Below are 27,826 nucleotides of genomic sequence, written 5' to 3' on the forward strand. Positions count from 1 at the left end.
TCATCTAGCTTCGAAGCGTGATATTTTTTATTTGACCAGGTAAGGCCCACCGAGCCATTTTTCAGAAGCGTCCAAAGCCACAACTTACAGCTCTACAAAGCGGCTTATGGACGTGGAGATTTAGAGCAGCCAAATATTCTAAACGGATGATGAGTCTAAATGTGGAGGGAAAAATCAAAAAGGACCCAAAGAAATATCCACATGACCACGGGGAGAACATGCAAACTCCAAATATACAGGAGGCTTCGTGGTGGGGATCAAACCCGCGACCTCCTGCATACCCTGCGAGGTAGTTAACATCTCGCCACCGTGGCGCCCGTAACGCCGCCTCCGCAGCCGACATCTTCTTTGGATGCGTTCCCTCATTTGGCGGCCACTCCGTCGTTAATCTTTGACCACCGGAAATCAGCCCCTCGAATGACGAGTCCTGCCCAAGCCTTCTTACTTCGCTTAATTGTCAACCATTTGTTCCCTGCTGCATGAGTTCTTCTTTCTATCTTTCTCGCAGTGGAATTCCAAGCATTGCAAATCCAAGTCCTGAAAAGACGCACGAAGGATTTCGGCTGCCGCAGGATTTACGAAGAATGGTGATGTTAGAGCAAGGGCTTTCCACAAGCAGTGGACGGATCGTGGTTGAAGATGACTATTATTATAGTAAATAGGACTATGCCATCCAAGAACAATATTTAGCGGAAGGATACTGTTATAGTAATAATTAATTCCAGCCTCTGTTCATGCAATGCTGGATGAAGTTCTCATCTTCTTGAAAATTTCGGTAAAGTCACGTAGAAGGGAAATAATAAAATAATACAAATAAAACATAATAAAATTATCACGACAGCTCAGTTCTTCACCTGAGGACGGCTGCTTGTGTTGTGGCCGAAACGTCGTGAGAATTTTAATATGTTTTATTTGTATTATTTTATTATTTCCCTTCTACGTGACTTTACCGAAAGATCCAAGAATATGAATCCCTGCAGTCACGAAAGCTTTAAATCGAAGTTCTCATCGTTTGCCATGTCGGTGAGTGAGCTTTAGTTTTTTTTTTTAACATACTTAACCACGCCGATCGGTGCGGGATGTCCTGGGAAGCCCAGGACTGGTTCGGAAAAATCACTCTCCCCTGATGTTAGTCGTAACTGGGAATCAAACTCTAGCTGACGAGTTCATAGCATAAGCACGCCAACCACTGCACCGTCGCTCCCCACCATTCTCGTGATGTATTGCACATCGTTACCTCTGACCAAATTACCCGTAATATGCCAGATATCATGAGGTCTCAGTTTGAGCCTGAACTGCGCTTGGAATGGATGACCGCTAGGCACAACACGGGGAGTTGGTCATAGGGCGGGGTTGGCAAATCCATTGTCGCAAAGAACCACGCACCAACATCTGCACTCCTCGCCTTCACCGAGCCGCGCTGAGCAGCGTGGCGAAGCGTGCCCCAATAACCCCCAAGATCGTGCACTGTGGGGGGTCGTGAGGGTTATTGGAGTGTGTGGGGAAGCCCTCATCCAGCAGTGGATTATTACAAAACGGCTGTATACGTGCACGTACACCTCTTTTGCACTCTCCACAGCCGAGCCGTGCCAGGAGGTTCCGGGTTGTTTTTCCACCACAGAAGCAGAGCCGCGTGCGCCACCGACGACACCCACGGCGAGCGAGCCGATGCACGAGCGCGTCGTGCGGCGACGCCGTGCCCGAGCGGCGTACTGAGCCAGCGTCGCGCGCGCGATCTACGTGTCGTCAGCCTCGCACGAGTGCCCCCCCGGCCCTGTTTGGCACGGAGCCCAATGCGGATTTCTTGTGCGGTGAGCAGCGCACACAGTGGGGAGCCGCGGTGGCAAGATGTTAACTATCTCGCCTGGTATACAGGAGGTCATGGGTTCGATCCCGACCATGACACAAGTTTTATATTTAGAGTTTGCGGTGTCTCTCTCCCCGTGGTCGCATGGATTTTTCTCCAGGTGCTCCGGTTTTTACCTCCACATTAAGAAATGATCAGTTTAGAGAATTTGGCTGCTAGAAATTTCCACATAAGCCACTTCGTTGAGCTATCATTTGCAGCCACATAACTTCTGAAAGAGAGCTGTATTGCTCAGTGGGCCTTTCCTGCCAAAATAAAAATGTTTTAATAGTTTAGTGGGAATCCACCCGTATCGTGGGAAGGCGGGGGGGGGGGGGCCTGCGCTGGCACGGCTCGGGATGAGCCAGTAGGGAAAAAAAAGGGATCATCGCGTAAAACTCGAAACGCGCGTTTCCCCTTCTGCCACTTACTTCCCTCCATGAGCCGCACACCCATGGGCGAGACCTGCAGGATGTAGCGGTTGCCACCCAGGTTCCCCGCGAACACCGTGGGACCCTGCGTGTTGAAGCCGCTGTGGTCCAGCTCCATGATCTCCTGGCCCGTCTGCAGGATCTGGGACGCCGCAAGCACAGGCATGCACCTCGCGTTGTACACGTCTGTTCAATGTACGTTGAACTTCTTTCGCACCGTGAGTAGCCAACCACGCTAATCGGAGGTCACACAGACCCGAGGCTGTTATCATTATTATCCAGGATATAATGATGTATGTGGGGGGGGGGGGGGTGTGTGAATGAATAGTCGGTGGTCTGACGCAGAAAATAGTGGTGCTATACAGAAGGGTGAAACTAGTCTGTTAAAAACAAACAGAGGAAGCCCATATTCGCCAAGGCTTACTCCCAGTGACTTCTGTACTTTTTTCCAGAGTTGAGGAATCAATTGCGGGGAGAGCATTTTTCTCGTGACAATAAAAACAATGCATTCTGTGAACGTGCGGTGAGAGAAAAGAAGAAAGAAAGAAAACAGATACAAAGAGTTCTTCTGGGTAGAGACAAAAGCCTTGGGACATCGATGGACCATGAGCGTTGCTCAACAAAACGGCCCACACGGCATAATAACGCACCTTCCGTAAAGGTCACTCGTCGCACCTTTCTCCGTCAGGGCCACGTACTTTTCAATCTCCCCTCGTGGCAAAAGCTACGTTGTTCTTGGCAGTGTCAAACTTAGGGAGCGATATGAGAGAGCTAAAGCAGCCCCCCCCCCACCACCCCACAAAATTACGCAGTTTCCAAATCTATATATAGAGGGGTAATTAAGTTTTTTTTAAATGTGCACCGACAATATGCTCGTGTATGGCACAATTACCCACAAACATCACCAACTGCCATTCAGCAGTGTCGGCGAGCTCACCGCAGCTCTCGTGGCCAGACCCGGGCGTATTTTGACACCACGTGAGGTTGCCGAATCACCGCCACCGCCACCACCACCGGCGCCACCGCCGCCCACTACCGCCATGAGCACCGCTACTACCTACCCAGGGCTCCAAAGCTGTGATTGCGCAATACCGCACAGGGTGATTGCGCACTCGCAGCTCGGCTGCGTCTGGGAACACGCGTGGAAAGCACCCACCCCCCACCCACCGGCCACCCAGTAACACACTCGTGTACGCCAGCGATCCGAGCAACAAGTGGGGAGCGGCATAAGAGAGGGGGGAGCAAAGGCCCACGGCACCATGGTGGAGTCGTCGCGGCTCAGGATGAGGAAGCCGTGCTTCTTCTTCTCGTCTTCCAGCGGCGCCTCCTTCTGTTCCTCCTTCTCAGGCTCCGCTTCCGACTCGGACTCCTTGCTCTGTTTCGTGGGGAAAAAAAAAAACAGGAAGGAGGAGAATGAAGAAAGAAGATTAACCACCGAATGCACTTGATCGTGACTTGATTCGATGCTGTTGTGTCGCCGCTGAACATGGATCACATTTTTAATTCGGGGATGGGTAAAGTTCATTCGGTGTTTGGCGTTGTTCAGGATGTTTATTCAGAATTTAACCCGTGAACTCACATGTCTTGACCTCTTGGACAGCAAGCAAAGGGAGGAAAACAGCAAAGCAGATTTACGTACGTAAAAAGAAAAATCAGCGGCAAGCAATTTCATTCTCTTAATTTGCCCTACGTGCGAACAAACTCCAAACTTAAAAACAAAGGCATGGCCCATATTTATATAGGAGGATCTTTATCTTTGTGTGTGTGCATGAGTCCGTGTTACCCCTTTTCCATTGCCACAACTGGGCCAGCACGGGACACTCATGACAGTGGTAGCTTTCCATCGGCCGTCTGCCGTGCTGCCGAGCCCTGAGCGGAACCGTGATACGTCGGCTTCCCAAGACACCTGAATATGGCTCGGGGCCAAGCAGGGCCAGGGTTGGGACTAATCGACCGTTCACTTCCTGTGACATTAGTCGGTACACAGCGAGGACACGGCGTCCCCTAAGCAACGTTTCGACTCAGTCACTGCAAGTGGCATCAGCTGGCACGGAGCGGCAATTGCGGTGGAAAAAAACAACCCAGGCTCCTGCTGACCCGAGCCAGGCTGGCTCGGCATGGCCTTGGCGCGGGTCAGCCGTTCAGTGGAAAAGAGGCAAGGGGTTATATCCGCGCCCCCACAGGCTGTACCTTGCCCTCCTCTCGCTTGTCGCTGACGGGAGAGATCACCGTCCACATGTCGTAGCATCCCGGCAGCTCAAACGTCGTCACCACCTGCGGCCGAATGCTCCTCTGGCCAGACAAAAGCAACGCACGCATCGCTCGGAATTATATGGGAGGACACGGCAGGTGCAGGTGTGCAGGTTACAGCCCTTTGCTCATCCACTGCTGGATGAGGGTCTCCCGTGCGGGCTATTGGGGGGGTTGTTTGACCATACTTCACCCTACTGGTCAGGGGCGGGTTGGTGAAGGCTGGGAGAATTACAAATGCGACAGCATTTTAAAGATGAGATTTTCTTGGATACTAAATGAAATATCAAAAAGACAATGATTATATTATTACAACTCATTTACAAGACCTCACCTGCACCACGGACAGAGCTCCATTTTTCCCATATCCGGAGCAGCAAACCAATTCCAAGTCCGGCTCCGGTCTGTTTTGAAACTTTTGCACACGAAACAATCAAAGATTATCGTCACATATTAACTCACAAAGTTTTAAGCAGTGGGTTAATACTAATTAACACATAGACGACGGTGTATAATATATACACTTTTTTGTCTAAATGTAATCGCTCGCGTCACTGTGGAGAACATATAAGTAACAAAAAAGAAAAGCACACAAGGACTCCATCCTGTTTCTGTCTCCCCACATACAAAAAAAATGTCAAGTATTCTCTAAGTCAGAACGCATCGGCCTTCACTGTATTCTGGGAGTGAAGTGTACTTTTTTTACGTGGAGACACAGATAAATGACGAAGAAATTTGTCTCCTTATCACATTTGTTCTCAATGGGCCCTCACCTGGTTATAAATAAAGTTAATTTGAGCGTCTCTGTATTTGAGACCCGGGGTCAAATATAATTACAACTGCAGCAGCATTGTCACCGAAATTACAATTACGTTGTGAAAGCAAATTCATTACCAACGGCACAATTACAGCTGTAATTGACCCCAGAGGTCTGGTGTAATTTTACACCATGGTGCTAATGAGACATGAGTAAATGGATGGTAACACGGTGAGGCCTCATCATTACAGTTCCGTTTCTTGCCTTTTGCCGCATTAATCGTCTTGCTTTCAGCTTCAAATCTGAATTGAAGCAATGTGACATGTTCCCCACAACTAATCTCCGATACGTTGGTCTACACGTGTGGTTGCACATTCTGTCTCTCCGAGGAATTGGCTCCAGTTTTTTTACTTATCCGACAAAATCCTCCAAAAAATATCGGGAGTAGATACCACATTTTGGATGCATGTAAAATGTATGTTGAACTTTTTTTGCACCGTACGTAGCCAACCGTGATAAAAACCGAAAATGATGTCACTGATATGGCGTCGCTCCCAAACATTTCCCAGCAAAAATGGTGTCATGCAGCATCTCCAATTAGCACGGTTGGCTGCATGCGGTGCGAAAGCTGTTCAAAATACACACATACAAACATACTATACCATATCTGTCAACCCATACAGTTTACCCGTATTCTTGTACAGGGAAATTGAGTAAAATATTTTTTTTACAATTTGTGTTTCTCCCTTGTAATGGGACTGTGTAGGATGAACGTTGAGATTTAGAAGGGCACGGGGTGACCAACAAGGTCTGAATTGGTCTGTAATAAGGTAGGCACTGATAAGGGGTTGACAGGTATGACATACTTACAAACAAAATGACAATAAAATGACAAACGTGCCATGGTCATCATCAACTATGATGGATGAACAAGAGAGAGAGACACTTACAAACATACATACAAATACACATTATTGTTCGCAGGAAGACATTTTACATTCATACAAAATGTCAACTATCCAAATATCTGACAAAGATCCACAACTATCTTTAAAATTATAATAACCACAATGTTTAATGTATCAATCCGAAACTCACTCCTGGACACACAACGAAACGATTTCCACACATGCTCAAGTTGTTGGGTTGGGAAATTATTCAGACTGTGCTGTCCCGCTCCACCATGAGGTCTCACTGTACTCCTCGTAGTGAAAGCTAAAGGTGCAGCCGTGCAATGTCTTGTTCACGCCACTGCCAGCGTAAGGGCCTTCCACCATTACAGCGAGCTCAGGAGAACTATTTTACCAAAAGAGTGCCCACACTTTACATCACCACACGGCGAGCTCCCGATCGGCTGCTGTGCGGCAATTTACACTGCTGGGTGGGCAGAGGCGGTGGGGGGGCGTGGGGGAGATTAAAGAATCTTGTCCATCATTTCAACCGCCGCGCCAGGAGACCGAACAGAGCCGGCGACCTCTGGATCGCAACTCCAGCATGCGCTACTCATCACACCACGGCATCATTCAGCTGCTCACCGTAAAGTCTAAATAAACTCATGAACAATTTGATGTCCCTGGATACACGCAAACACTGACCTCCTCGGATAGAAAGGCCGGCTCCCCCATGGCTACATTGGCGCAGGGCCCGATGTTGAGGATGCTGTCACACACCTGCGTGACAAAGGGCACACACGTGGGTCACGAAACGGTTTTAAAGTACGTTGAGTCATTGAAGCACACTCGGCACTGTACACGCGCGCTCGTGCCATCCATGCGCTCGTTGTGGCCGTGCGTTGACGCTACCTCGAAGGAGTAGGTGGCCAGCTGAGTGCCAGACTGCGCCTCGCTCCCGTACACCTCGATTTCATCCATGTCGTCGAGCAGTGCCACATTCTTGGCTAACGAGGAACAAATAAATAAGCGTAAACAAGAACAAAAATCCGCCGTGTAGCCTTAACGCACTGCTGGGGCAAAATTTGCGAGTGGCACCAATAAAGGCTGGCACGGCACACGAGGGCGGGCGGGTGGCCAGCACCACGCCCCGCCGCCTTTGTCTCCCCAGTGGTGATGTTTACGACACACCACACGAGGTACTCATTTGAGGCTGAGGCCCAGATAATCGTTAAAAGTATTGGTGGCGGCCGTGAGCTGGAATGGAAATTGGGTTGCCAGGTTCGTAGTGCAGTGCGCTAACCCCCGCACACGCACACACACAACTTACTGCTGATAAACCATTCTAGGTAAAACACAGAGGAGAGACCTGATTAAATTAATGCTGTGGCCTTGAAAGGAAAAGTACAAGGTGGGTGACGTTTCAGGTAATGGCCCTTCTTCATGGCACATAAAGAGAGAGGAAAGGAGGGCGACTGCCTGAAACGTCGCCTATTTATATTATTTTCTTTGAAGGCAGTGTTAATGACAAATGTTTACATTTTTTTATATCGTTCAAGAGATGGCCACAAATCCGACCGTTAAACACAGTCGTGCGATCTTAATCTCGCGTACAGTCGCTTACGTCTAAGGCACAGCAAATAATTTTTGCCCCGATGTTAAAAAAAGTTTGCGCCTCATGGTTTTTCTGGGACCCTACTTCTGCACGGCATAGCTGCCATTTTCTATCGGTGTTCAAATAAGTGACCTTTCGACCCATGCGCTGATACCTCAGACCTCGGATAGTCTGATTGAAATTGTTAAACTCTTACACCATTCTAGTCTACTTCAGCAATTGTTTCTTGCTGTGGTTGTCCCGCCTGATGACGGACGCTTGTGTTGCGTCCGAAACGTCGCGATTTAATTTATTTTATACTTTATACCTACGTGACTTTACCGAAAGAACCAAAGAGTACTCTTACACCATGTTTATTTGACCAGGCAGGGCCCACTGAGCTATAATAGCTATTTTTTTGAAGCGGCCTGGCCACAAATGATAGCTCGACGGAGTGGCTTATCTTATATTCTTGGTTCTTTCGGTAAAGTCACGTAGAAGGGAAACAATAAAATAATAAAAATATACAAAAATAAAATTCTCATCACACTGATGATGATTGCTTGTGTTGCAATCGAAAGGTCGTGAGAATTTTATTGTTTAATATTTGTATTATTTTATTGCTTCCCTTCTACGTGACTTTACCGAAAAAACCAAGAATATGAATCCCTGCAGTCACGAAAGCTTTAAATAAAAAAGTGCCTTATCGTGTGGAAATTTATAGCAGCCAAATTATCTTAACGTGTATTTCTATCCGCGGTGTCGTACTGTACTGCGCTCTCTCTTACCCATCCAGTCTCCGGCATCCGTGCGTTTCCTTTTGTTGGGCGGCTCCTCCTAATGGAACACGTTATTCAACAATTAAAAGTCGAAGAACGAAAAAACTCGACACATTCGTCAGCAAAACCGCAGCCTTCAAATGAGAAATATATGGAATGGCGACATTTTGGTGCAATGGAACTTCTTCGTGGCACGTAAATGGAGATGCCAGAGAGAGAAAGCGATTTAATAGGAGTTGGATACTTCACTTTGTAACACGGGGGGGGCCTGATGAAACGTACTTTTTTTCTGACCAAATCACCCAGAATGCACACCCAATCTCCTCTCATCTCTCTCAGGAGCCAAGCAGGGTGTGAGCCTGGATGAGTGATTGAATGAGCAACCGCCATGCACACGCAAGTTGGTACATGTCGTGGGGGCTACGTGGTGAGCAGCAGAGGGCAGCGCAGCAAAAACCCGTGCTCTTTGGTGTACCTCGCGAACCCTGTCTGTGTTTCGCCACCTGCAACAACCCGCACTGACCAGGGTGGTGAAGCGGGGTCAAATAACCCCTAGGAACCACAAGGTGTGGGGGAGGCAGTGGATTGACCAAGGGCCGCAGGCGTCTATTCCTAAGGCAGAACTGGACGCCGGGGAATTCAAACGGTACGCAGGGCTCCCTTCTCTCCGTAGTTTGAGCAGATCTATTCAATCACGTCTCACCTCAATCAATAAGAGGCGAGACAGGTAAGAGCAACACGTTGGTATTGAGTAGATAATGGGAATGATGATTTAACAGCCCACTAGTGGGTAGCGAGCTCACAATCGCAGCCTGCCAAGCGAGCTCAGAGGCCTGGAGTTGTGCTGCGTTGGCGAAAGCCGGTTATAAGCTTTAGTGGTCGGCGAATGAGCTATCGAACGCTGATGAGTTATCTCACCTGGTTAAGCAAGAGGACATCAATGAGCCTCTAAAAGATCAGCTCTGGTTTTAACATTACCCAAGCTGTTTTTGCCAAGCTACTTGAGCATTGTTTGGACCGATTACAGTGAGCCTGAACAGTTAAAAAAGTGTTATTTCAAAGAGCTTGCTGCATGTGATGAGTACGCATTCATGATGGACTGGAGTCATAAAGAGTTCGCGATAATAAATGTTCAGACTCATGAGATCATTTTGCCGTAATGATAAAACAGGGCTCACTTTTTTTTATTTCCCTTTGATCAACACGAATGTTACGATATACAGACACTGCAGAGAGATAAATATATCTAGATCGTTAAAGGAAAAAGAAAGCCTATTCACCACAAAGCAATTGGACTATTGCCAATAACGATTCAAAACTCGCAGCTCCACACAACGTTAACAAGGTGGGTAGGAGCTCCCAGGGTAGAGCGTGCGCCTGTCACATCAATGGCATCGGCGCGGCCGTATTCATGATCGGCGGTCAATGTAGAGAGCACTGCTCGAAAAGCGGCCGGATGGCTCACGAGGTCAGAGCGTCGAGCCGGCACCGCTGAGGTCCTGGGCCTTCAGGTGTAGCTGAGTTGACGGTCTCAGCCCAGTTACCATCGACCGCGTTCAAATAAAACATCACACGCAAACTTTTGTTCGGCGATTAATATGGCTAAATTTCAGTTCTGAGAATTCAGTCTCTTATCGCGAACCCTACAGTCTTGTCCAGCTGGTTTTACCTTGCCAAGCCTTCAGTGGGCCCTTGCTGGATAGGTTCCAGACAAAGGGCGAGGTCGCTGTGCAGCCAAACTTCCGCCGTTGGGGCCTTCGTGACAACCCACACCACAGCTGTGGCCCCTTTACAGTGTCGCGTAATTTTATGGCTGTCCACTGACTCAATTCAGCAGTGCTCTACGATGACTACACATGGCCACCAAGGACGCTACCGCCTGGCCCAGCAATTACGCACCCACTGAATTAATATAGGTTTGTTATGCGATGGGCGTTACACTCACGTGCAGAGCTGGTGTGAAAGTACTACCCTCCACTGTGTGGACTACAGGACGCTTAAAGAGATCTCACAGGTAGTTCAGTGATATCCGCTTCCACAGGCCGTTCTCCAAACACGAAGGATTGCACTGCTCTGCGAGCGATCCGATTGGATTATTTGTCTCATGGCGTGACACTGATAGCCCTCACGGGATAACGTTGGGAGAAAATGGCAACTTAAGTTTAAAGAGGGACGTGTATGGATTCCTGCCACACCTTCCAACATGCGTTTATCCTCAAACGTATTAAATCTGCGATAAAATCAGTAGCGGCTCACGCCAAGGGCTCAGGAAAGAAGGCAACAGCGCTTACATAGCAGTTCTTCCAGGGAAGGCACAAGCAACCCTTTAAAATAATTTGGGAGGGTCTTTTTGCTGCTACATTATTCCTGAATAGGAATGGCAATTTATACCGGATTTTGTTCACATTGGATCGTCTTAATGGGAGTTATTGTACTCCACCACAACCTCCCGCCCCTCCGCCCACGTGCCCTGTTACACTTTCCACCGAAGCTGTAAAGTGCCAATATAAGTAAACGAAGGCGCTGCTCGGCTCACCGGTTTGTCTTTGCTCATCGTTTCGGCGGCCGACTCGGTCAGCTTCTCTGTGTACTTCAAGAGCAGCGAGTTGCCAAGCCGGGAGCCCAGGAAGAGGTAGCCGGGTTCCATCGTCAGCATCTGTGGACCAACCACCGGCGCCAAGGGCCGTGGCACCAGCGCAAAATTAACACCGACTTTGGAACACGTCACCACCACCACCGCCCCCCCCCCCCCCCCCGCAGGGTTCGCTCCCGACTCAAAGAGGCTCAAGGAGGAACCGCGGGCACATCGGAAAGGCAGCCAGGTGGCGGAGCAGGTGCCAAATTCCACCCGCTCAAGCTCTGCACTCCTCTATATATCAAGATGGTTTCAGTCAATTATCAATTCCAATGCATGGCTTGACCACAATATCTAGCGTTATAAAGCGTGGCATATGAAATCGACCAAACGTGTTATATTCGCAAGCCATAGGGAATAAGGAGTTGGTTTGAGGGCCACTTTGCAGGAGCGGATTGCGTCACGAACACTGTGCTATGCACCCTGCGACAAAGGGATGATGTACCGATGACATGGGTATCATAAACATGGGCACCGGCGGAGAAAGTGGAAGTGAATATGAAGGGCACGCGCGGATTTGAGGGGGCGCACTTACACACGTGGTGAGGACGCTGGCGGCCGCCTTGTCGAAGTGGAAGCTCCGCACACTCCTCATACCATCGATGATCAGCGTCAGAACGTAACTGACGAAGAAACCATACACACACGAACCAGGCCGTCATGATTCAAGTCACAAAATCCTGCCTCTAAAAAAAACACGAGATCTTTTTTCACTAACTGTTCTAGGAGCTTTGACAGTGAGCAAAAATTATTTGTATCGTTGACTGCTCTGTACCTATCTAGCAGATGGATAGAAGACGCTTTCCAATCATCAGGCACAGTATTGGACATAATTCACAAGTTAAAGAGAAGATTTACAATGAACCATGGCAGAACCTCACTTCGTGCTAATTTAAAAGCGTTTGGCAGTATGCCATCAGGTCCGACTAAAGTATGAAACTGCGTTTTGGATAACATGCTCCTCTAAATGAGCAATCACTTCACAGAATTGGGAGTAAATTTTAACGCAAGCAAACGTCAATTTAATTCTGGGCAGGCGATCACATTCCTTCAAAACGTCAAGCTACAAGTTGCGACCAGTGCAGGAAAGCGAGAGAGATATTTCCACTCCCGCATCTTGTCAAGGAGCATAAATCATCACGCAGATATCGGTCGTCCTCGCAGCAGCGGCTTTTGGCTAGCCACCGAACAAAGACGGTCACCGCATCGCGGCGCTTTCAGATGCGCTTCTGTGGCAGCCTGGAATGCTCTTCCTTCCGATATTAAGTAGCCACTGGAGCTCTGCACTTTTAAATCTACATTGAAAACTCAATTCTTTAGAAATGCTTTTTGTGTTTAGTTTGTTGTCCTTCCCCCCCGCACCTCCAATTAGCGCGGTTGGCTATGTATGGTGCGGAAGAAGTTCAACATACATACGGCCATGGTCATGAGCGCACGCGACAAGACCGTCAGTGCAGCCCTCTTTGGACGCGAAGCACGCCAACGCGACGAGAGTTTCACGACTCACATTTCTCCTCCCTTGAGAGAGATGACGATCTTGTCGTAGGAAACAAACGTGGCCTGTGCGCAGTCCAGCGTCATCTTCACGCCATCTTGAATACCTGTCACGCGCAAACACGACGGCCGTGCTCCAGGTCATGTGCGTTTAACTGTAGTTGTCGTCGAAATAGTAATAAGAATATAATTGAACATAAATCGTCGCGCAATAAAATTGTAATTCAAGATCAAGATTGAAAACTAATTTCTTTAAAACAACTTTTGCGTGTTAGTTTGTTGTCCATACGCCACACCTCCGATTAGCACGGTTGGCTACATACGCCGCAAGTGAAGTTCAACATACATACATGTGTACGACAATCAGCTGCTCAATATTATCATTACACGCATCGACATCCAGCCACCGTGACATTAAAAATGCACATTCGGTCCCCGGCTTGTCTGTCCCCCTCCACCCCCCACCATTAAACAGGACGCGTCGGGTACATGGGCCTGGCGGATATTCACGTGCGATTGTTTTTTGTCGCCCAACCTTCTGCAGCAGACCTTTGTTGTTGTGCACAGCAAAAATGTCATAAAAACATGTTTTTAAATGCACATTCGGGGTAGGAGGCTCACGCAGTGGGAAGGCGGTGGAGCCGTGCGTGATGCTGTTGAGGGAGGCGCCGTACGGAGGGACGCTCTGGTTCATGTACAGAAGAGAGTTGACGGCGAAGATGACCACGCCACCTGTCGAGAAACACCGGCCCCGACTGGAGCAGTCTAGCCCGCCTCCGCAACCGCAACGTCCACTCAGCCCACCGCTCTCGTGGGATGTCAATAGACGTGTGTTGTGCAGCTCAAGCTATTTTAGCCCAACGCATTCGTCAATAATACCGTGCTAAAGAGTCACAAAAACATTAAAATAGGTGGCGATCTTTGGTCAATGGCCCTTCTTCGTGTCAGCGATGGACAGAGAGATTGAGTGGATTTATATTTAATATTTTTTCTCTTCACGGCGGTGTTATTGACAAATGAGTTGTGGTCATTATTTTGCTGGAGAGTTATTCTTATATTTTTAGAATAAATTCTAATTCAGCTGCTCAATTATACTGCGGTCCTTGATTGACTTGCGAGTAATTCCTATACTTAAAAAATATGATAACACTACGAAAATAATCATTTATAGTTCTGTCAATCTACTGGTGGATGAAGGCCTCCCCACGCTGTGACTGACCATCCTTCACCATGCTGAGCAGCGTGAACTATGAAGGAAAAATAATCCAAGACTGGTTAAGCCATTGCTCGCCACCGATGTTAACAATGGCCGGGAATCTAATTCATATCACCAGGCCCACGGTGCTGCACGGTGCGCCAACCCGCTGCGCAACCGCTGCACCCCTCGATATCGTCTAGCCCCATGAAGACAGGAAGTGACGTGTACAGCCTCCGTCTACAAAGGGGGTGTGCGGTAGTGAGATTATCCGTGCGAACCGATCGGCTTGGGGACGGCCAGGGCCTGCGTGCAGTCGAAGGGAAGGCTGCTGAGCGACCAGATGATGGGGTGCACCCTCTGGGCGATGTTGAGCGAGATGGCCACGATCCCACACGTGTCTTGCCGGACTGCCACTCGGCTGCAGGCGGTGAATGCATCAGCGAGGTACGTCAACACCACTCCCTCGACAACCGACACATGTTATACTAGATTTGAAGTATCAAAGGTTTGTTCATGAAGCCATCCAGATATACAAACACAGACATAACTTCAACCGAGAGGATGGATTCAAATTGAGCAATCATTGGAAGGATGTTATTAACCAGGTAATTGCTTTTATAGCTTGCTTCCATACCCGCATTCCCAGTTTCTGTAGCACTCTACTCCCCCCCAGGCCGCTCAGGCATTGTGTCCCACCAGCCGTGTCTCAACAGGAGCTTCACCCCCCCCACTCCACACCCCCTGCCCCCTACATCTCTCCTCCCTGGCTCCTCCCCCCTCTTACCTTATATAATCGCTTGTCACAAACAGCTCTCTTTGCCCACTACAGTAATTTTTGTATCTTACTGTGGTTGTCCCACCTGATGACGGAAGCTTGTGTTGCTTCCGAAACGTCGTGATTTAATTTAGTTATTTCTATTTTTTGTATTCTTTTTTTTTCGCCTACGTGACTTTACCGAAAGAACCAAAGAGTATAACCGACACGTGGTACATTCATTGCAGGCGTCCGCAACGTCTGGGGCGCGGGCCAAGTGGCCGTGCCTTTGCTGCTGGTTGCAAAAGTTTGCGGTTCGGATCCGGATTATTATCGCGCATGCAAGAACCGTAACGAATACAAACGCAGTCAGTTCACCCGCAAGAGTAGGCCATTGTGTGCAGGCGTTAAGCGTCGCATTCTAAAATTACCCGTCGTTGACACCCTACGAGTACGGAAAGCCGATAATAAAACCAGCACGCATAAAGACCTCCTATTCATCCTTTCCTCAAGCACGACCAAACCTCAACGCAGCGGATAACCAAGAGAGCGAGCTGTGGAATAGGCCGGGCGCGAGCGAGAGACGTAATGGCTGCGTCGAGGCCGGACACTCACCCGGGCCACGTCTGGTTGGGCTCGAAGAGGATGAGAAGGGTGGGCTCGTAGTAGCCGTGCAGGAACTGCATGTCGAGGACGTTGAGAAGCTTCTCGTCCAGGCCCCGCAGGTCGATCACGTAGCTGGGGAGCAGGCTCGGCTTCTGCCTGCACGTGGGGAACAGCGCAACGGGGGTCACGGCGGCGGGTGGGGGTTGAAAAGTTAGCGAGCAACGACGAACAGACGGGGTAACGAGTCGCGTCCGAAAGCAAGACGCGGCTCGTGACCCAGCCAACGGGAAGGCTCTTCCAGGGTGGCAGGTCACTCCGAATGTAAACCACATGCGCAACGAAGGAGACACATGAATGTAGAATGGCTCTGTTTTAATCTTCCAAGTTGGTAAGCGTACTGTAATTTTGAGAGTTGGTTAACTATGCTAATTCTATCATGGACATGTTAATTCACCAAGTGTCCAAGTTCAACCAACAATTACATTTTGCTGCAGCACACTGCAGTAGTGTACTGGTGTAGTACATCGGTACATTCACACAGCACTCTGCAGTAGTGTACCAGTGTCGTGTACGACTGAGTGCATTGGACTGGTGCCCTATAAAGTGGTGGTGCACGGCTCGCACCCCTCGGAGACGCCCCCCTCGGCCTCATCGGCGAGCGTCTCACGGCGGAAGGGCAGCACAACGAGCCGCGTGCCGTACACCAGCATGGCGGCACAGCGCGCGTCCGGGTCCACGCGCACCACCGGCACGTGCACGTTGCCGTGGAACCCATCCTGCACACAACGGCACAACAACCGTGGCGTTACACACGGAGCGGGCACACAGTCCGGCCATAACGACCGTGGCGTAGCATACACGACAGCAAAAAACTCGAACTAAAACAAACAGGCCGTCACACACGGAAAGCACACAACTCTGAACAAAGAACCTGGGTGTCACACACAAAAGCGTTGGTGTTTGTAACTATCTTACCTTGATTTCATCTTCCTCAAAGTAATGTAGGGAGAGAGTTTTCAGATCGTGAGTTGCTGGATCGTACTCCACCACCGACAGCTGCACGCAATCACAACACAATTGCATTGGTCAATCCATTCATTCATTCTTAATGTGTACCACCAGGTCAGAGCTCGTTGGATCAGGAAGCCTATTTTGCAAGGCAGACCTGAAGTACAGAGAAGCAATGAAACAGGCTACAGAATCTGTGCAAAAGATAGAATAGGTGTGCACAAATGTTGAAAGGGTAATAGTAATAAGTTAATCCTTTTGACAATCCCCTGCTGGATGAGGGCCCCCCCCCTCATGCAGTGTCGGTCATTGGGGATATGTGACCAAACTTCACCAATCAGTGAAGGTTGGTGACGGCAGGGAGCAAAAATGCAGGAGAATAGAAGTATAGCACAACAATGGATTATATTTGCATTGCCCTCTACTGCTCAAAATCATGACCCCTCCCCCCAACATGTGCTGCAACCTACGTTGTTGTCCACTGGATAAGCACTGCCATTATATTAACACGGACATCATCACGCAGAACGTGGTGCAACTCAAAACCACATCGCATCAGAGATGGAATATCATCGTTTGTGGACCGTTTAAAAGTGGTCGACCTCGTGTGGCTGCGGCCCGTATGAAGTTAAGTTGCGGGCCGGCTAATGGCCAGCGAACGGCTCGATGGCGCTAGGTTCCCCACTCCTGGCCTACAAGGCGAAGCAGGGCGAGCATGTCCGTGGGTGCTCGAGACCTTCGCGTCCATGAAGGCCAGCAGGAGCGCGTCCCGCGACGAACCGCTGAGCCGCACGCTCGCCATGGACATGATGTTCCCGAAGAGTGAGAAGGATGACATGAACTCCAGCTTGTCCTTGCGAGGCTTTCCATCTGCAGCGCACATTTCATCACCGTCATAAGCCACGATTAATCCACTGCTGGATGGGGTTACCTGAACACGAGTAGTTCATTCCACCCAGTCATTCAAGTATCTGCAACAACCTGCACTGACCAGCATGACAAAGTACGGTTAAATATCTTCCTAAAGATAATCTTTTACAGATGAATCATACAGGTACAAACAAACACAATAATTTCTTACAAAGGGAATGGAACGGATAAGTTACAGTGCATAATTCAGAAGAGTTTACCTGTTGGCTTTTCTCCTTTTGATACAGACTGCAAAGAAATTAACCAACAATGTTAGTCGTCGGAATGCAATATGACTTAAGTTACCATATGCTTGTTTTAGCGTGAAGACAGCTTGACTTTAAGACAAGAGAATGTAATTTTGCATGTTTGGTTTTGTATCTTAAAAATTTCAATAAATGCATAACAAATATATAATAGGTAGCAAAAATCAGTATACACGCACTATGCACTGCCAGAAATAATTCTGACAGCACATAGAAATCATGTCCCAAGTTATTTTAATCGTCATACCAGACGAGCAATACACAAGCAATGTGTGTGAAAGTAATTATCCAAGTAAATTACGTCAATCAACATTAACATAGAGCAAATCCACCTTTGTTTGGTAAAGTATGGGTTTCTCATACTTTTTCCAAGCCATCTTGCCAGCGAAAAAGGGCTCTCCTCTACAGCACCCTGGAGTGGTAGCCCTTTTGCCAGCCGTGACTGGAGCAAGAAAGTTCAGGACTTCCCCTTATTCCTTTAATCGTTTAATAGTTTCAACAAAAAGAAGTTTAGTTTATGATATGCTGGCAAGGTTCAATTTCCGGGCATGCCAGCCTTGGTCCAATCCCCAGGTGTGCCTGACAACCTGCCGTGCCAATAATTCGTGAACGAACAAAGCGCACATACTCTTTGGTTCTTTTGGTAAAGTCACGTAGGTGAAAAATAAAGATTTCTTGCTGTGGTTTTCACACCTGATGATGATTGCTTGTGTTGCAATCGAAACGTCGTGATTTAATTTTTTTGAATTTCTTTTACCGAAAGAACCAATGAGTATGGATCCTTGCGGTCACGAAAACTTCTAATCTAGAATGAACGAAACACAGTGGAGGCTACCTCGGTGTCATGGATGAGGCGGTAGATCTGCAGCTGAGAGCCACCGGCCACCACCAGGTTACGTTCTTGGCTCGAGAAGAAGTGGCAATAGACGGCGTGCTCCAGCCCTGTGGGCGGGTGCACCTTCCTGTGCACAGAGTACATGGCGGGGCCTGCAGCAGCCAAGAACCTGCAACACACAACACACGCCGCACAGCTTCAAAGGCATCACAATACCGACCCACTTGTGTGATTCATATATGCCGTTGCCCATGATGCACCACAGCAGCCTATATATACGGTATTACCCGACTCTGCTGTATGTATGTTGAACTTCTTTCACACCGTACGTATGCAACCATGCTAATCAAGCTGGTCTAAACCATTCGAACCTCATTTGCCAGTAGCAAAATATGATAATTGTTTTTTTACCATTTTATCTGGCAACAAAACTGACACCTTTTTTACGAGGAGTCATGTTTGCATTGACCACAAGACCTGCAGTCGGAATGCAAACAAAAAACACAACTCTGATAATGTATGCACTGTCCTTGAAATTGATTGGTCTACACCCGAGACAGCTTTCCTTAGAGCCTAGTCTCACATGGTGTTGGACCAGATGACGCCTTTTGGCGTCATCTGGTCCAACACCATGTGACGCCTTTTGGCGTCATCTGGTCCAAGACCATGTGAGACTAGGCTCTAATAAAAGCTGTCTCGGGTGTGGACCAATACATTTCAAGGACAGTGCATACCTTATCAGAGTTGTGTTTTTGTTTGCATTCCGACTGCAGGTATTGTGGTCAATGCAAACATGACTCCTTGTAAAAAAAGGTGTCAGTTTTGTTGCCAGATAATAGGGTAAAAAACCAATCATCAAGCTGGTCTAAAGTTTACCTGCTTGAACACATACTGCTGGGCTCATGATTAAAGCATAACATAGAACGAAGGTAATGTGTATGTCTCCCATTCATGAAACGGATCTACTCGGACCAAATCAAACAAGCCCCACGACTGCGTGGGAAGGGGCCTCATCCAGCAGTGGAACGACAAAAGGACCCCCATGTACACTCCATCATAAGCATCAGCGAGTTATCGAGCCATCGGCAGCATTGCTCTATCCACTGCTGAATGGAGACCTCCCCGAGCCGCCTCCATCTCTCACGCTACCCGTCTAGAAAACCTGCTTGCACACGAGTCGATGATCTCATCGCTCCATCTCCGCAGTGGACACCCTCTCGGGCGTCTTAAAAAGCACATTATAATCAAGACAACCGTGGTCAATACTCTGGCAGTGCCGTATACACCACATCACAAGACGCGCTCGCCTCTCTCTCTCCCCGACTACGTTTTAGGTCAAAAGTTGCGAGTGCGTCTTGTAACACCGTCGCGGCTGCGTGCGATCGTATTCGTACGGGCGTGCTGACATGGGTAAAGGGTTTACGGGGTGCTTCTGACTCGAGTGGAGCGCCTTTTAATCGGGGAAATCTCTCGCGGGCGAATGAAGCGAGAGAGGCCTAAACAAGTCGAGCGGGGCTGGTGCACAGAAACTCATGGGGGGGGGTTTGTCGGGATCAATTCGAACCGTCGCAAATCCGCTCACGCGAGCAATCCGAAGCCCGTTGCCTCACCTTATCAATCAGCCTTGTTTTCAATGAGTTGTTGTTGTTGTTGTTGTTCCCTTGTACGTAGAATAAAGTTTACAACGCACGCAATCACCATTCAATCAGCCGCTACATGCGGCATCGCTGCTGTGCGCTGGGGGATGCACGCGCAGCGCGTGACGTCACGCCTCAACAACTTTATCGACAGCACTGAGGCGGCCTCATCCCATGGCCCGCGAAGTGACGTCACACTCCCCTCCTTCTCACTAACTTTATTGATGGCTGTGAAAATATTATTAATAAGTAATATTTTTTTAAACTTTTTTTTCAAAAACGCATTAATAAAATGTACTCGAATCGTAATAGCAGAACTCCACGACTCCAAGAAGTGCCCCCAAGGCTTGCCATAACGTAAGGGGCCGTGGTGATTTACAGCCAACGTGAGTTGAGCGTTGACAATTAGACCCAAGCCGAAACATAACATATAAAAATGAATTTTTAAAAATACGTTTTTTTCATTTTTTTTGATAGAATATAGTATTGTCATCAGTATGACATAAGTATACCAAGTTTGCAGTCGATACCACATTGGGAAGTGGGTTAAAATTGAGTTACAATATATGCGGATACGACAACGACAAGCACAGAGTGAGTTAAATAAAAGCGTGTAAAATAATAATAATAAAAAGATGAATGCAGGTGGTAGAATAGGCGACGTTTCGCGAAAAGGCCCTCCTGTAAAAACGGTGAGGCAGGATTTCAATTTACATAATTTAATTCGTATCAGACCTCCATGGTACGTAAAGTGGTGTTTCCAACTTTTTTTTTTATCCACTCCACCTTCCTGGCTTCTCACATGTGCTGTGAAGAAGGCGTCATTGCCCGAAACGTCGACTGTTATATTTTATTTTTTAAAGCCATCGCAGTGTTAATGGCCAATGCGACGAGTCTTAACGGTAGAGGCGTGACGTCATGTCACTTGAATGACAGCACCTGGTCGTGACTGCAGGGAAATAAGAAAAACAGTTTTCAATTTAATTTATTTGGTATAGCCCTGTGAGCCATTCGGCTGTTGAATCGGGTGCAACCGCAACAAATAAAAAACAAAAACACGAACAAGAAAACATCTTAAAGTGACTATGCGCAAACAGAAAAATCCAGGAAAAAACTGCAAAGTCTTCCAGAAAAAAAGCACCGTACACCAACGCTGTGCAAAAATCCCAGTGGGATGCAAGTCAAACAACAACAACAACCACATTACAACTTAGATTAAAGCCATCATTCTAACTCCGTACTACAACAAACAAACATGGCCAAACCAAATAGCGTTTTCGAAATCACCAAAATAAAGCCATAAGCAATGTAACAGAATCCGAATTGAGATTTGATTTCTCACCGAGCAAAGTCCGTAGAGCCGAGAATCTCTTTTTCAAGGGCGAGAGGTGGTGGCATCATAGAGATCTGAACGTGACGATAACACCTTGATCTTGTTCATATACATACCTGTCAACCCCTTATCAGTGCCCTACCTTATTACAGACCAATTCAGACCTTACTGGTCACCCCGTGCCTTTCTAAATCTCAACGTTCATCCTACAAAGTCCCATCACAAGGGAGAAACACAAACAAATAGACACAAAAAAATGTGTTGCCCGTATTGAAACGGATGTACGCTGTATGGACACCTGAAAACTCTATTTCCCTGTACAAGAATACGGGTAAACCGTATGGGTTGACATCGTTCCGTGTCAATCACACTGTGGCTTCAAAGGGAAAATATACATAACATCTGACGTTTCGGGCAATGGCTCTTCTTCATAGCATACATGCCACCCACACCCTCGTGTGTCGTGTCGGCCTTCATTTGTGCTCGCTAACAGCACTTGCACCCACAGTCTGTGAAGGCTCTCCGAGGGGGTCTTAGTCTCTATCTCCAGGTCTGTCTCTTCTTCTCTGCTTATCCTCGCGTCTACGTTCTCTGGCTCTGTCCTCGCTGTGTTGTGTGTGTGCACACTCTCTCGTGTGTTCTGTCCAGTCACAAACTAAAGCCTCACACACCGAGTCTCACCCTGCCCGCTGCTGCTAAACAGACTGGTTGACCTGGTTACAGATGCCCTAACTTACAACCAAGAACCCCTGGACACCTTTCATTATTATTGCTACATTAAGCTCGTCGACCCAGGAAAGCCTCACCGAGTCTCAATAATTCTTTTCAGGAGGGTCGTGAAAAATATCCTGAGTATACGGGGCGATCTTGCTACGTGTAATCCCAACTGAGACATCTGCAGGAAAAATTGAAATTGTATTTTTGTTTTGTCAATCGGAGGAAACCAGAGAAACCTGACAACCTCCATGCAGAATAGGGGGAGAATGGACAGTCAACACAGACAGGCGGCCGAGTCAGAAAGACGTTTTATTTGTAAATGACCGTGTGAATTGCGCCTATAATTCGTACATTGACAGTCCTGTAGTTCTATCTGGCTGCGAGAGATATACAATTACGTTATGTCCTGGCTGCGAGATAGCTATATAATTGCTCACTTGACAATGAAGGCTCATGGCCAAAACTGTGAATTAAAATGATGTATGATACTTATTACAGCAACGTGGTAAAGTAATTAATTTTAATGACTACAAAGAACAATCGCTCTCTGATTTGTTTTCTGTTTGTACCACTTAATGTACCCCGTGATACCCGATATTTGGCTCCGCGTGCTGCGATTTTAGGTTTGATTTATTTCAGCAGCAAGGGCTCACGCTGCTAGGAGGCTCTAATTCACGGGCGTCCTGTGAATTAACTTGAGGCATCCAATAAGCTCCTAGCACATGGGAGGGCGAAGATCTGACACCATGTCGAACAAACTGTGATACAACCAGAAATCATCTCAGAGATAAGGAACTGCCATGTCATACCATGAACAACAAATTTAAAATACAATGCTTGAAATTCGTGAATGTCAGCTTTTACTTGCAGCTAAGACGCATTTTAGTAACGGTTAATAACACCTGCGGAAAGCTAATGAAGTTAAAGTTTTAAATTGGCAGACTATGTTCATGCTACGCAACATAAAAGGCGTATACGGATGCAGTGGAATAGATGCTGTAGTTCTCAAACGAAGCCGAGGCCCAGCCATCTCTTTCAATGTCCCACAGCCCTTGGCTTACAATCTGCATAAAAAAAGACAAGCGTTGATAAGCAAAGTCACGTTAATATAATTTTATTTTGTCATTTTCCCTCAGACCTATCCCAATGATTAGTGTCAGCGAACAGCCTACGAATGTGGATATCACAGAACTAAATATGGGATCCCTCAAAGTGATCTTTTGATCCATACAGGCGAAAACAAGCCTTTCCCACCCACTCTGCATATGAGAGGAATGTTTGGCGCACGGCAGTTAGGGTTAGTCCATACAGTAGAAAACATGACTTTTCTACCCATTCTGCATATGACAGTAATGCTTGGTGCACAACAGTAAAACCAATATTTGATTCTCCGACCTGGAAAGTATCCAAATTAAGTGAAGAATACAATTTTACGTGACTGGTTTTTTTTAGGAGTCATTGGTGACCTGGCTGAAACCACCAACTAAATAACTATACCTAAGACGTCGGTTCTAATCACAGGCTGGTCTCTGGATTCAAACCCAGAATCTCCAAGGTGGCCTGACAAGCCCTCTGACCTCTAAGCTGCCTCAACAGTCATATTGATGATTTAAACAATGAAACAAAAGATTAAAGTATTACATTTTCAAAGAAAAAAACTGTGCAATTTTCCTCTATTAAATGTTATCTAGAATGTTTAATACTGCTCAGTACCAGCAGTGACGACCAATTATTTTTGCATAAAGGTAAAACATTTCAAGAGAATAAGACGGTCATAAATAATTATGTTAGGCCTACAGCGATATCACATTTTAAAAATATAATTTGAATTTTTGTACTCGAATTAAATTGACTCGTAAAATCAAGTTCCATTACTGATATTTCTGGATGAGTCATATGCATTTCTAAGATGATTCATCCTTCCAAAATTCCCAGTTTTATTACAGTTTCTCTCCATGGTCTGGGAGTTTCTTCAGGAACTGATTTGAGGATCTTTCCATTGACGATCCTTGCCGCTGGCGAATCAGTGAGCTGCTCAATTTTGTTCCTCTGAAGGAGCTCTCAGCACGTGGTGAGAAACGTCGGACACCGTACTGAACAGTATTTGGTACATCATGGGACCTCCTTTGCCAGTACCAAAATATGAGAATAGGGTTTCCCCTTTTTTCTGGCAACAAAACAGGTGTTGCCAGAAAGAAGGGGAAAACCTATTCCCAGTATTTGGTACAACCCCAAAAACCCATCGGAGAGCCGTACAGCAAAAATGCAAAAACCTACACGGTACAACAGTATTAGTTGTACCGCGTGTTACGTATTCACTGTGATCCTAGGACGTTCACATGAAGGTCAACATTGAAAGAATGAGCATCTGAAAAATACATCACTCGTTGATTTAGAAATGTTATATTTCTTAACGTTCAGCTCATTCATCATTCACTTATTAAAAAACGAGGGTCCTTACCAGAACATCGTGTTTTTTCTTCTCGCCAATAAACATATTGACAATGAACTTGTAGCGGTCAAACTCAAACTGTTTCACCATCGCCAAGATGTCATCCGTCAGTGTCACAGTGAGGGAGCGACACACCTCTGAATCATACTCTACGTGAGCCAACTTATTCTGAAACAGAGTGGATCATATGCCAATTTGTTAAAGCACACACGACCGTACATTAACACAATCGATGGCAACCGTGAGCAGTGCCAAAGCAAAGGCTGAACAGCTGCAGCATATTCATGTCAACCAGTTACTTACGAGTCACATGATGTAACCCATGCCACCGCTCTCAAGCCTTACCATTCCCCGTTTGTTTTCCCAGACTCTTTAAAGAATCGTGAGGTGTGATTGTGTTCAAACATTGTACACGGTGAAACTCATTTTAATCGTTGGCCTGACCCAATCCGAGAATATTCCCATAACCTGCAGGGTTAGTCTTTCTGTTATCCAAAATGTATCTACAAGGACATTTGCCTCGCTGAAAAATGGCAACCTATATGTATTACAGCAACTTCATCCTAGTATCTTAGCTCATGAGGATGATGACCGCCAATCAAATTCTTGTTTTTTTAAACCCACAATTTTCATACAGTCCTCGTAACAATCCATAAAGAGGTTTTTTGGGTTAGATCTTGGAAATATACATGTATCGTTAACCCCACCACCATCCGACACAGCCAATTAGTAAGGTTTTTCACGTAAACAAAACATGCCAATTAGTTACTAGTACAGCACACCGGTGTGTTGGAGATTAAACCCGCAACATTTACAATCTGAGTACGAAGTTTCGCTGGTGCAGCAACCAGCTTCATCGGGCGACAGCCAGAATTGTGACACGAACACTGTAACCACTTTCAATAAACCACCGCTATGCATTTTTTTTCGATTTAAAGCTTTCGTGACTGCAGGGATTCATTTTCTTGGTTCTTTCGGTAAAGTCACGTAGAAAGGAAATAATAAAATAATAAAAATAAAACATAATAAAATAATTCTCACGACGTTTCTTTCCAACAGACCTATTCTTCACCTGTGGACAGCTGATTGCGTTGTGGCCGAAACGTCGTGAGAATTATTTTATTTTTTTATTTCCCTTCTACGTGACTTTACCGAAAGAACCAAGAAGATGCACCGCTATGCAATTCGCAACGATCCCTGTCACATACACACACAGCCCCCCACTCATCTCTCACACACACACACACCGTCAGGATGCTATCGATTCTACTTGTGACGGGGTCTTCTCTGAAACGCCGGAAAGATTCCAGCTGATAGCTGGCGGTGGGTTCCACGATTGTCGGAGTCACGGCACATTCGGTTTTCTTGGTCACTTTGCGTTTCACCGCTGCTGCGTCCGCGTGAACCGTCTCATCGCTCTGCTTGTTCGCCTTGAAATGCACACGTGTTAAAAGGGGAAAAAACAGGCAAGAGAGTCCGTGTGCTACACAATGCAATTTGTATTGATAAAGAACCGTAAGAGACATCTGATCAGAAACATGGAACAGCAGATACGTGTGCCAAAAAGTAAACATTTACACGGAGACAAGAAGAGCAACACATTGATTCGAGCCCGTAGGCTAGAGACGTCAAATCGACTGTTTGAGAAAATTAAGCGGGTGGCTGTCCCAATGGGCTTGCAGCACCAGCGGACGAATTGATGAAATCAATCAGTTCGTGTGCTGGAGCTCGACTGATGGTTGCATCGTAGAGGAATGAGTCGGCCAGTAGCGAGTGGGCCATGTTTTGCTCCGTGTAATCACAATTTAGTCCTGTAATGGTATTGAACTCGCCGTGGCCGGCATTGGAACTTCCATGCGAGGAGTTCAAAGCGCAACGAGCTAACCGCTGCGCCACCGCTCCTCGCTAAATGTTTTGAAACTATTTAAAACTATACGGTACCTTGCAATGTGCAAAATAAAACACGGCACGGTACAGTAATAGCGATTCACTGCTGCGTTGTATTGCAGCAGACATAATACAGTACTGTCATAAACACGTAATGCAATACTACATTACTGAACATTTATAGTATCCGAACAATACTATTATAAAGACGGCATTCATAATATAGGTTTTTTGGGGAGTTAGATCGCGTAAATGTGTCGTTAAACCCGCCACCACCCGACACGGCCAATTAGTAAGGTTTGTAACGTAAACAGAACGTGGCCAATTCGTTACTGACGTGGTCAGTGGTGATGGCGATCACGGACACACACACACGGACACACACACAGGGACACACGGACACACACACACACACGTCAATTTGTTACGAATACAGCACACCAGTGTGTTGAAGACTAAATACAAAAAGTAAATATACAATCTTGAGTGCGACGGGGTTAACGACACTTCATATACACACGCGATCTAACCCAAAACACCTTTATTATGGATTAGCAATCGCGAAAGCCTACGTGTTAAAAAGACGTCATTATAAATGTGTCTTCGTCGCGTTCCACTTGAAACACACGCATCGATAATAACAACAACAACAACAACAGTATCATGTCCATGCCCCTTTTACCTGGTTAGACGTCCTTTGTTTTCCAGCCGGGTCTTTCACGTTGACGCGTCTCGATGCCTTTAAAGAAGTGGCCATGGGGCTTGCTTCCAATCGCTTTATCCTTTAAGTCCCGCTCACGAAATTAAAAGCTGCCGTTTATTAATAAACACCGTGCAAGAATGTCTGCACCTGTATTTAATACGATTGGCTGCCGTTTATCAAACACCGTGCAAGAATGTCCGGCACCTGTGTTTAATACGATTGTTCAACGCGGCAATGATCGGTGGTGTTATTTGTACACAATCTGTTGGGTTGTGGGTTTTTTTTGTGGTTGGCTAAATTAAAAAATCATTCGTCGGCAATTCTACCTGCTGCTGTTTGTTTCACACCTGATGACGGATGCTTGTGTTGCGATCGAAACGTCGTGATCTATTGATTTTCTACCTACGTGACTTTACCGAAAGAATCAATGAGTATGGTATTACTGCCGTCACGAAATCTTCAAATCAGCATCAAATTAAAGCGCCTCAACTGTGGCAAAAGAAACTTCTAACGGTTTTAAAACGAATATTTTTCCACAACAGTCATCACCGTTAAACTCCCACCGTATAACATTAGCCGAGTATTATATTTATATAGATAACAATACTAGGGTAAATTTCGATTTAAAGCTTTCGTGACTGCAGGGATTCATCTTCTTGGTTCTTTCGGTAAAGTCACGTAGAAGGGAAGTAATAAAATAATAAAAATAAAACATAATAAAACAATTCTCACGACGTTTCGGCCACAACGCAAGCAGCCATCCTCAGGCGAAGAATGAAACACCCCAAGCTTGGAGCGTATATTTAAGCTGGGTTAGAGGGGGGGGAGGTGGGAAGAAGAGCGCC

The 27,826-nt window shown here is 46.8% G+C and overlaps 1 protein-coding gene across 1 annotated transcript in view; it reads right to left on the bottom strand.

Annotated features, from left to right (window-relative positions):
* CPSF1 (cleavage and polyadenylation specific factor 1) overlaps positions 1 to 20,047 on the bottom strand; it is a 61,503-nt gene extending 41,456 nt beyond the window's left edge. Inside the window, exons 1-19 of the mRNA XM_078617753.1 lie at positions 19,863 to 20,047; positions 18,253 to 18,421; positions 17,373 to 17,400; positions 16,979 to 17,112; positions 16,210 to 16,290; positions 15,859 to 16,010; positions 15,244 to 15,390; positions 14,153 to 14,292; positions 13,298 to 13,408; positions 12,690 to 12,783; positions 11,718 to 11,805; positions 11,084 to 11,203; positions 8,557 to 8,605; positions 7,087 to 7,181; positions 6,880 to 6,954; positions 4,862 to 4,942; positions 4,468 to 4,569; positions 3,536 to 3,652; positions 2,278 to 2,419 (exon numbers count right to left, since the gene is read on the bottom strand). Of these exons, the coding sequence (XP_078473879.1) occupies positions 2,278 to 2,419; positions 3,536 to 3,652; positions 4,468 to 4,569; positions 4,862 to 4,942; positions 6,880 to 6,954; positions 7,087 to 7,181; positions 8,557 to 8,605; positions 11,084 to 11,203; positions 11,718 to 11,805; positions 12,690 to 12,783; positions 13,298 to 13,408; positions 14,153 to 14,292; positions 15,244 to 15,390; positions 15,859 to 16,010; positions 16,210 to 16,290; positions 16,979 to 17,112; positions 17,373 to 17,400; positions 18,253 to 18,396 (1,900 nt within the window). The 5' untranslated portion in view covers positions 18,397 to 18,421; positions 19,863 to 20,047. The remainder of the gene's footprint in view (positions 1 to 2,277; positions 2,420 to 3,535; positions 3,653 to 4,467; positions 4,570 to 4,861; positions 4,943 to 6,879; positions 6,955 to 7,086; positions 7,182 to 8,556; positions 8,606 to 11,083; positions 11,204 to 11,717; positions 11,806 to 12,689; positions 12,784 to 13,297; positions 13,409 to 14,152; positions 14,293 to 15,243; positions 15,391 to 15,858; positions 16,011 to 16,209; positions 16,291 to 16,978; positions 17,113 to 17,372; positions 17,401 to 18,252; positions 18,422 to 19,862) is intronic.
* Between the last annotated feature and the right edge of the window lie 7,779 nt (positions 20,048 to 27,826).

This window comes from Lampetra planeri, chromosome 54, assembly GCF_965212315.1.
Source record: "Lampetra planeri chromosome 54, kcLamPlan1.2.h2, whole genome shotgun sequence".
In the NCBI taxonomy this organism is placed as follows: Eukaryota; Metazoa; Chordata; class Hyperoartia; order Petromyzontiformes; family Petromyzontidae; genus Lampetra; species Lampetra planeri.